This window comes from Gymnoscopelus microlampas (genome assembly GCF_963454915.1).
Source record: "Gymnoscopelus microlampas genome assembly, chromosome: 14".
NCBI lineage: Eukaryota > Metazoa > Chordata > Actinopteri > Myctophiformes > Myctophidae > Gymnoscopelus > Gymnoscopelus microlampas.
In genome coordinates this window covers 26,206,950-26,218,047 of record NC_139951.1, presented here as the reverse complement: position 1 = coordinate 26,218,047, position 11,098 = coordinate 26,206,950, and the positions used below count along the sequence as shown (strand labels likewise).

The 11,098-nt window shown below is 40.9% G+C and overlaps 1 protein-coding gene across 1 annotated transcript in view; it reads right to left on the bottom strand.

Annotated features, from left to right (window-relative positions):
• Positions 1-10,240, bottom strand: part of grb7 (growth factor receptor bound protein 7) — a 21,129-nt gene extending 10,889 nt beyond the window's left edge. Inside the window, exons 1-5 of the mRNA XM_084079184.1 lie at positions 10,086-10,240; positions 6,310-6,472; positions 5,471-5,597; positions 1,574-1,730; positions 1-97 (exon numbers count right to left, since the gene is read on the bottom strand). The exon at positions 1-97 is cut by the window's left edge and continues 25 nt beyond it. Coding sequence (XP_083935310.1) covers positions 1-97; positions 1,574-1,730; positions 5,471-5,597; positions 6,310-6,464 — 536 coding nt within the window. The 5' untranslated portion in view covers positions 6,465-6,472; positions 10,086-10,240. The remainder of the gene's footprint in view (positions 98-1,573; positions 1,731-5,470; positions 5,598-6,309; positions 6,473-10,085) is intronic.
• Positions 10,241-11,098: the final 858 nt, after the last annotated feature.

Here is an 11,098-nt window from a genome sequence, read left to right as displayed (position 1 = left end):
TTTGCGTAATTCTTGCGGAATAGTAGCTTGGTGTCTCCTTTGAGAGGCCAGGTGGCCCGGACCTCCAGCACGACCTCATGGTCCTCAAGACACCTCTCTGAGGAAACAAGACCGTGTGTGTGTGTGTGGGGGGGGAGAGAGAGAGAGCGAGAGAGAGAAAGGTTAGCCAGACATATATATATATTTACTCCTACCTTATGTCTGATAGCTGTCAAGTTTGCCAATACTTTTTATCTTAATCTGCCTATAGTAAATTATATCAACATTTGATTGCTCCAATGGGAGTTGAAAAAGCCAAAACCCAATATATTAAAATATTTCTCAATTAAAGCAGTTATTTGTCTATCTGACTCAGTGTATCGACATGGCTGAGAATCACTGAACTATTTATGGAGGGAGAATATAAAATTAGGTGTCCCTTGAAGTCCCAAAATAAATAAATCTAAATTCAGTTAGCTATATTGAATTTAACCATTAAAACCGGGAAAGCATCTGCGTCATTTCAGATTTTTGCATTGGCTATTCAAAAATAGCAGATATACAAGTTTGTACATCTTGCTATTTTTGAACATTTTGGAAAATTCTTGGAAGAGTGAGAACTATTGATTTAGAAGGCATTTGTAGAACCTACCTCAGGTCTTAATGGGTTAACTACAATCTAACTACAATTTAATAAATGTAGTCCAAGATATCCAGAGGGAGGCATACCCATTTCCTGTCCCGGATCATTTTCCCATAGCTTCGTTTGATTGGCTCGGCAGCAGATTTGAACAGGAAACACATGTGAAGTTGTGCTTCCGATTTAAACCTGCTGCCAAGCCAATCAAATGAAGCAATGGGGAAATTAACCGGAACAGGAAACCGGTATGCCACCTTCTGGAAATCTGGGACTAGAGTTATGCATAGAGACTATTCCCTCCATGTCTACCTCTGTCGCTGCCAACCCCTACTATTGACCTGGGGAGGGTGTACCGGTGTAGACCACTGGTCCCCTAGCTCGAGACATAAAAGATTTGACGTCTCCCCAGGACCCAAACTAATGAAAATAGCCCATCTATAAGCTCACTACTATTTTCACTACTTCTTAAACATTTGTTTTATAATTTGTGTAATTTCTTAGATTTTCATCATTTTAATTATTTTAATGAAATTCTTTAGAAAAATTCATTAAGTTTCTAATTAATGAAAAATGTTGCTTTTTTATTTATTTTTTATGTTTTGAAATAATAATACGGTAATTAAAGACAAAATGTAGGAAATAAATGTGTCCGGGACCCACAAATGGGTCCCAACCCACTGTTTGGGAAACACTGGTGTAGACAACCACGTGTCTCCTCTGATAAGGCCAGTCCACGCTTGCAACCATTATCCCCAAATGTCAGTTGCAAGTAGTTGCATTGGTGTGGACTGGTCTTATAATGGTTTTGTTGCAAGTAGTTGCGAATGGTGTGGACTGGCTATACACCTGGGCTCACCAGCTGCATCTGCATAAAACATGTGGAAGTTCATTCTACTCCCCCCCCCCCCCCCCCCCTCATTACCCCACTGGGACACCCTGAATACAGAATCTTACCCAGACCCAGAGTAGGGTGGAGTTCAATGAGTGCCCAGTTTTCCTGGTCACTACAGTGCGCCGTCTGCACCAACAGGTGGCAAACCTCCCTGGCAGTGGTTCCAGGAGACACCCACACCGACCTGCTATGATTGTCCTCTCCATACACCTTTATTAGCTAGAGAGAGAGAGTGAGAAATGCCTTTATCTAGAGAGAGATACACCATAGACAGAGATCTATAGATAGCTTTCCATCTTTATTTATGATAAGGGAAACAGCAGTGTTTCAGCAGCAGTCAAGTCAAATAACAATTAATAAACTTGCATGGGATGTGCTGCGGGCATTCACTCGAAAGACAAAGTATGCATGGATGGCCACAGCAGCAGTAGACAACTCTGTGTTATTAGACACTATCGTAAAGTGCTTTACTATTAGTCTATTATTTATGTCAGGAACCTGAATATACAGTATAGAAAAATACATATTTCTGCAGCCAGAAACAATACAGTGGCACCAAAAAATATTGTATTTAGAGCTCCCCATACATTTCTTAAATGAGACTTTCTAACTCCCCTTGTATTTTGAATCAATTTCGCAAAGTCCTCTACAGCCAGAACGCCTTGACCAATGCACTGCTGGTGAGCAGAAGAAGTGGTTCAAAGGCCAAATGAAGATCACACGAAGAGATACCAGATCAACACCTCTTCATCTGATGAGCTTGTTACCTGCCATACCTACTGGCAGATCTCACTCCTCACATACATAAATATATATGGAAATTGGAAATATGGAAAATCAGCACAAAACAACGCCTTGTAAAAAAAGAATCATGGCGTGGTAGCGTGCAAAGCTACCCCAACACTGATTTTACATGCCTGGTCTGCAACCGCAACTGTGCATCCAGGATTAGACTGTTGTAACATGTCTTGTAGTCAGTCCAATTCCACTTCAGTTAACTGATAATTGTTGGGTTAAATGGAGAATGTGTCAAATGCACTGGTGCTTAACACCAGACTGCATGTCAAATAGAGGTGAGTGTACCAATGTGAATGTGGTATCATTCACATACCACAGCATTCTGTACAAACAAGTAATGCATACTAATGAAAGTAAACAGTTGCGTTTACAAGACGACAACAGAAACACTTAACCCATTCTGATGCAAGAGAAACAACATTAAAATGGCAAGGCTCAACTAGCGTCCCAGGGTTATGAACTTGGCCTATGTCCTGTGTCTCCCCGTCAATGTCCCACCCACCATCTTTCCCATCTCTCCAAAAAAAGTCTAATAAAGACGAAATGTCTTAAACAGTATTATGCCAAAATAAATGATGAGCCGCAGACTCTGGTGGTAGCATGATAAGACTGCAGAGGAGAACATATAACAGCTTGTGCTGGCTCTGTACCAGTACAGTTCCTCTCAAGATGGGATGTTGAGATGTGAAGCCAAGCATCTTTCATCTGAGCTGCAGTGAGAGACGGACATAAACAGCTTTTATCTAATAGGCTTTGACACCAGCTGTGGAGATACCAGAACATGGCCACTATTTCTCTCTACCTTGTCTTGGAATTTCGTGCCGATTTTCACTACCACCTATCTTTTTCTATCCTTTCAGTGGCTCACTGAACTGGGGTAAAAGCATGAACATTATTAATCCCTTCTTTCCCTAATGTTTTTCCACTCCTGTTCTCTGTGGGCTGTCAAGTTAAGCATGAAGTCATAAGAATATACAGTATCATGTTATTCTCTTCTCTATTGTCTATTGCTTTTACAGCCTCTTTCCTATCGTTCTGCTCTGGAACAGGTCTGATGGGAAAGGCAGCCAGACAGGCGGTGTGGCACGGGTTCCCAAGGTCATTGAAGTGAGACGGGTGAAGGTTATCCAGCGGTCAGTGAGCATTCAGCACCGTCTGGTTTCTGTGAGCAACCGCTGGAGGAAGAACCTGCCCTACCTGAAAACAGGAGCTGCCTGTCAACTGTTCCAGACTGGTTGGGTGAGAGCCGACGGCATCTGGGACAGATAATAGCTATGTACCGACAGGAGTACCGCCTCGTGGGGGGGGGGGATTGCATCGCAGGAACATTCTTTCAGGAGAAGCCACTCAGCTCAATATCCGCTCAGTGCACTTTTGTTTGCAGAGTGGTTTTATCAAACAGGAGGGCGGAATTTCTCTTTACTCAAAAAATGCAGTACGGACTGGAGCCCCTACACTAGGGCCCCAAACGCAAAAAGATGCGTGACAAGACTGGGAATCAAAATCAAACACACATACAGCTCTGCACTGCCATGATGATGTACCACTATCTTCCAAGAAATGCAAAGGTGTTGACATTATCCGATCAACCATAACAAATAGATTTTATGGTTCAGGTTGCCTAAGGCAACTGTTGACCTAGAAATGCAAACCTTTCAGAAAAACATACAGCAGGTCAAATCTGTCTGTGGTGCTTTTCAATGCATGCAAAGAAATCAAACACTACTGACAATGCTGGAATTAGACAGCGAGCTAAATAAATCAGAAAGGTAATACAGAAATTATAGTTTCTATTGAGGAAACATCGCTTTAATTCGATGTTGTCAGGAGGGATATAAATGCATTTAATGCATTTATGGAAGTCATATTTCCATATCCTTTTGGGTGGCTTTACAAATGGAGACTGCACATTTTCCTATGTCATCCTTTCCTGTTCACAGATAAAGTGGTCAAAATATCTAAATATTAATCAAAAAGGCTGAATTCATCTTCATTCGTTATTTATCCCGGTTCTGTGTCTGGCTTACACTATTATGTCATGTTTGTTATTCAGTATGTGTGTGTGTGTGTGTGTGTGTGTGTGTGTGTGTGTGTGTGTGTGTGTGTGTGTGTGTGTGTGTGTGTGTGTGTGTGTGTGTGTGTGTGTGTGTGTGTGTGTGTGTGTGTGTGTGTGTGTGTGTGTGTGTGTGTGTGCGTGCGTGCGTGCATGCGTGTGTCCTTGCTCCTCTACCTTAAGGAGGACAAAGTTCACTCAAGGATAGAAAGTGTGGTCATTGTGTGGGCTATCTCAGCGTTGTAGCTTAGGTTTAGTGTTAGACTTGTGATTCTGTATCAAGTACAGCTTCAGTACTTTGAGATCCTTCAGGGCAAGTGTGGCACGGTGAAAGACTGTTGCTCAACGTTAATTACAGACAACCTTGCCCTGACAACATCTGCCAATCATAATAAACAAGAACAGGCATGGTGACACAACCGATATTAAACTACAGTGTATAATATCCTCCCGGGCCTCTGCCTGTCACACGGCGAACCACAACCTATTAACTCCCTCAGAGACGCAACACAGTTCACACCCAGTGAACAAACAAATTAGACAGATTTAACACAGGCAATTTGCTTGTGTTCTTTAGTGGTTTAAACCTTAATGGTCCACTGTCTTGGGATGATCAATATGCATGCTGGGATTTGTCCTGGCAGATTAATAAATCTTTAATGTGGAAACATCTGTCTCAATTATTATTCATGGACACTTTTCAAAATGTTCTGTGACTAACCGTGTAGAGGCTGGCGGCAGCAGCCTGAGTTCTGACCATGCTGTCTTTCAGTAAAAATGTTGTGTGGATCACAGTGGATAAGGGAGAACAATGACATATTTATCACCTAACATTTGCTAAACATTACACTTTGAAACTCTCGTTCCCTATATCATAAAACCGGGGTTACGTCAGTAGCCTATAGATACTGACCTAGATTTAGGAATTATTGAAAGTGGGCTGGTGAAATGGGATGGCATCTGACTGGTTTCTGACTAAAATCAGGAACAGGAAGTTACATGATAAGTGTAAGAAATAAAATACACCATCTTCTTATCCATCATACTCCTTTCCACACGTGGTGGAGATGGGGATAGGAGTTGGTGCTAGAGTAAGCTTTGAACTTACATGTTTGTCACTTGATGGAGGCGGGAATGACCCAATGACAACTGGTGACTGAGAAGGACTGCATAGTTCTGGAAAAGGGTTGGGGATGGAGGGAACAGAGGTAGACAGAGACTCCATGCCTTTCGTCCTAGAAAAGTAAATAAGATAGATCAATCGTTTCAACAAAGTCAGGACAATCTGTGCATCCAATATAATTTGTTTTATAATTAGCTAAAACATCTTTTCACAAATAAATGTGCATGACACTAAACTTGAAAGATGTGCGATCTTTTAACAGGCCTGTGGACCAACCATTTCAGGTTCCCCTGAAATGGTTGAAAAGTTGTTGAAATGATCCATGGTAAATTATGAGTGCACATTCTCCTTTAATTACCATTCATTATTTCTGGACAATAAATTCAACTACATCTTCCATTTTTAAATCATGTTAGAGCAGAGAAGTTAGAAAGATAAGACTGAGCAATAAATCAAGGAAGTGAAAGAAAAACAACTTCTGTTTTTGGGGTATTCTAAGTGACTCAGCACTCTCCAAATGCCTTTTATTTATGACTCCTGACTTCATTGTGTGTTCAAGGGTTGGTCAGTGTTTAGGAAAGAATCTCTTTGTCTCTAGGAAACTAGCCATTTTGTTAAAATACCAGATGACATGACTCATGGCCTGAAAGGCGCTCGATGAAGTGAGTCAATATCCACCGCCTACTTGAGTCACGTTTAGTGTGTGTGTGTGTGTGTGTGTGTGTGTGTGTGTGTGTGTGTGTGTGTGTGTGTGTGTGTGTGTGCGTGCGTGCGTGCGTGCGTGCGTGCGTGCGTGCGTGCGTGCGTGCGTGCGTGCGTGGTACCTGTTTGTATTGATGGAGACAGGCTGTGATCGACGTAAAATAGAGTTGGGTACCAGAGGGGTCAGGGTGAGGGTGGAACTCCCCAGTAGTGCATCCTCTCCACCAGCCTCCTCTTGGCCCTCGAACACCTCCATCCAAGAACCCTCCACCTCCATCACCTCACCTGAGGGAGAGAGAGAGGTAATGGTGGAACTACTCACATATTTTAACTTAAGTAAAAGTTCTAAAGTATCAAGCATCAAAATATACTTAAAGTGCCAAAAGTAAAAGTACTGATTATGCATAATGTCCCATTTCCCAAGCTTTGTAAATGTAGAGTAATCTTTTGAAAAATAGCAGATCTACAAGCTATAAAAATGTATAGGGCTGAAGTGGTTAATATACATTATGTTTTGTAATAATTATCAAAATCGGAAAGTAACTAACTAAAGTTTTCAAATAATTGTTGTGGAGTAAAAACATCTGAGATGTAGTAGAGTATAAGTAAAAGTATTTAAAATTGGAAATATTCCAGTAAAGTAAGAGTACCTCAAAATTGTACTTAAGTACAGTACTTAGTTATTTTCCACCACTGGAGAGAGGATTCTCAAGCATACAGACAGGAAGGTCTTGTTATTAATTGAGGCAATGTATCCGATATATTAGAATTAACATGACAGAGAACTATATCAAGAAATCTAAAATATGTAAAAAAATGAAAGTATCTTTAAACAGTGTGGCCTATAAATCACACAACCGACACAGGTATGATGTAGGATCGTGCAAATACAGATGTTTAGAGGAAATTACAAAATAGAAACATAATGGATGCCAACATTGACAACAAAAAGGAATCGCCATATCGGCCAGTACTATGTCCAATAGCAGGTTTAAACCTCCTTGCTTAACGTTCAAGTCATAAATGTGTCATCATGGATTGCGATAAAGCCCACAGTAATTACTTTTTCCACTATACAGATATTGCACCATTAGATGGTCAAAAACAGGTAACTTTGCCCTTACCTCTTACACAATACATAGCTGTTGGCATCGGACATTGAACACAAACCAAATATTCAAATTAAATTCCTTGTATCTCTCATTTTAGTAGCACTGTATCCTTAACATATAAAGCAAAGAACGCCCCAGCCTTTTTTCCCCCTCTTTATGTTTTTGCCATTTTCATGCTATGTTCAGACAGTTAGAGTGAAGAGAGAGACAGGGAATGCGTGCAAAGAGCAGGGGAGTGACATGCATAAAATGGTCCTGCCAGGCAGGTATCGAACTGGGGACTCGCTGTGAGGCATTAGAGCTTATGTGGTACACGCCCTAATCACTCTAGCATATAACCACTCAGCTATCAGGTCATCCCAGCATTATAAGCATCTTTCTTTAACAGTTACATTTTTCAAATGCTGTTAAAACACAAACACACGCACACACACAGCTTAGAAGTGATACTCCTAAGCGGATTGAGTCACACTTTAGTGACGTATAAACGTATGTATGAAAATAGCATAATATGGACCAGTGCCAAATACAACTTGTGAACCAGACTTTCCACACGCCAAATCGTCATGATAATTTCTCAACATTCAATAGTGATGTCCCAACGCCTGTTAAGTTGGTTGGAAATAAAGCAGTTTCCCCCAGTTCATGTAACAATATATTTGTCTGGAATCAGACAAAACCAGACCAAAACATACCACAGCATATTCTGCAATATTATTATTTGTATGTGCATTTGTACCGTGATGTGTACAGTCTGTTTATTTTGTCGCTGTCCCATTGTACTGTTTTGTGAGATCCTGCTGTCCTCATCCAATGTGAAAAGCAATTCAGATTTTCTGTCTTTCCACTATCAACTGTGTGCGATGTTGATTAAATAGTGGTTTCATATACGTAGGTGGCTTAGTTTGTCAGTAAACAAGAATTCCCTTGGATAACAAATTCAATGAATATTTGTTCTGTAATTTAAAGCCTAGCCCAGACAATAAAATGTGGTACCCTGGAGAATAGTGTAATAAATTAAACAAACAAACAAAAAAACAATCAACCATCTGGTTCCCCAACTGAAACAAATCGATAAACGTAGACAACATTTCCTGAGGACAGATTGAGTTAGAAGCATGGTGGTCTTATGTGTTTATGGGTAACTGTCCAACGTATTGTCCAACTCTAGTCCTTGAATTCGGCTCTGTTCAACAATTTTGTTTTTTTATTTGGCCCGTGTTTGGAGAATGCTGCCAGCCAGCAGTTCTGGAAAGGGACAAATTGGTTCAATAGAATGGACTGCTTGGCCGGCAGGGTGAGGTTCAGTAATTGCTTTTTCCCCCTTCATGGCAAACAGTGCAGGATATCAGGAGCTTTCAAAGAGAACAATGAACACAAAGGCTCTTTGAGAAAAAGTGGTTTAAACGTGTCCCCAACATTCAGGTGAGGTTGCTATTAGAGAGAAGTGTGTGTGTGTGTGTGTGTGTGTGTGTGTGTGTGTGTGTGTGTGTGTGTGTGTGTGTGTGTGTGTGTGTGTGTGTGTGTGTGTGTGTGTGTGTGTGTGTGTGTGTGTGTGTGTGTGTGTGTGTGAGAGAGTTCTGATGGGGTAACAGCAGTGGCAGCATAGGCCTACTTGTACACATATAGGCAATCAACTTACCCAAGACAGTCAACAACAATGAAAGGTAATGTGTCCCAGATGCACTATACTAGCCTATTCAGAATTCACCAAGCCTTTTGAAGGCATTTTCTGTGGTGCATGGCCAGTGACACTAGTTGTTGGGTGGGTGTCATTTGATTACAATCACTTCTTAGACTAACTGACTACAATCATCTGCTAGATACAAATGAATATGAAAACGACATTAGTAAATTCTTAATTAGTTCATTCATAATTAGTAGAGCCAGTGCAAAGGAATTGCAGTTTATTCTGACCTGCTTGGCCAAACTTTCAGGTTTGAAAGTAATTCTAAATCTATCTGTAACTGTTCAAACGCAATACATTTCTTTCTTGGCCCACGCTGCACCTTAAAATACCAATCTGAAGACAGACAGACAGACGGTCTGAGTAGCAGACAAGTCACGGTTCAACAATAGTTCTTGACAGGTTCAACGACAGTTCTTGACATTATGCCAGAACACCTGACCTCAGACTGAAACTCGAGGAACTGACTGTGGTGTGACCACTAGGCTACACCAGGGTGTTGTTGACTATTTAAAAACAAGACCTACGTGAATTAACTTCACCAAGAAAGTGCATTCAAAATGTATATTTGCCAAATTAGCGATTGTTTCGTTATGCATACACACATAATAGCTAGGCTACTTTAACAGGTTAGAATCACATTTTATTATTATGTGACCAAAACCGACAGGTGCTAAGGTGAAATTGGTAACCAATCGAATTCTGTGACTGCATTGGTCGCCGTGGCTAGGTGATATTGCTCGTTTCATCTTGATAAATGCTGTCTAATAGAAAACAACGATTAATTAGACTATTATTTTATGAGAAAAAACTGCTGTAGAACGTTTCCACGGCATGTCATTGGGCAATTTTAACAAAGCCTTTCAGCCTTATAAAACAGACTTGAAACATATCACCATTTCACAGGTGGGATCAAAATATGATCTATTACTTTCAATATAAAACAAAACCAAATCCTCACACAGCGACCTCTGGCGTCAACATGTTCGATAGGTAACCCGTTTAGGTGTAACGTGAGCACCTGTTGAATCATACAGATTGCATTTCAGTCGGCATCTTCTCGCGAAAACTTATAAAATATAAATTTTGAGAAACTTACAGGTAGAAATTGTGCGTGGTTGAATATCCGCCGTTTGACATCGTTTCTGTCCCGGCAAGTTGTGAATCTTCTTCTTTATGTATGTTCTTTACGTCTAGACGCTAATAACGACATGGTTGAGTTGTCCGAGTCTTTTACAAACTGTGCTCTCAGCCAGTGGGTAGAGGCGTGTCAGACATTGCGTACCTCTGTCTAGGTAACTCACTGCAGGGATTTCTATCCCCCCATAGATTTAAAACAGGCCTATGCTCGTGTTATTAGGCTATATTGGGAGGATTTGTCTTTTTACATTCAGATTAAAAAGTATTATTGAACGGATACAAGAGAAAACACCAGTATATTTGGGTATGCAACGTTTATAAATAATACCCCCAAAACATAATACCAAATCAAGTGGTCTTTAGATAGGATTCAATAGGAATACAATAATTAACACTTTAACGGACTGGCAGTACCACTCAGTTTGTCTGACCTCTAGCTGCCTAAGTTATATACACTGACTCAACAGTGCACATATTAAATGACAGACGTGTTATTAGGTTGGCCACCAGTATTACTGCATCGTGTGGTGTGGAACTGTAGATTACCCGTGACACATTTTGACACGTATTAGGATGAGATTTCTTAACCTTAACATTTTAACTACCTGCCTTCGAACGCTTCTTTGATTTGTCAAGTCAAGTTAACTCTCCACACCAACTTTTAGGATCGAATCATGTTTATTCATATGTTCAGGAGACCCCCGCAGGAAACAGGATTGCGGGGAAACTTAACAGATTTACAATCATTCTTGACAGAAGTGCCAGCATGCCCTCTACGTTGTCCACTCTGAAGAGCGCACTTGCTGAAACTCATGACCAGTTAGCCACCCACCTGATGCCCCTGCGCAGCCTACCACCCGTCCTTTCAGAGTCGAGGATGAGGTGCTGCTACCCAATACCTGTTTGGTTGTTCTTTAGTCATTCAGTCATGAAGCAAACAGTGCTAAAATGTCAAAGCAAGCTGTGTGCATC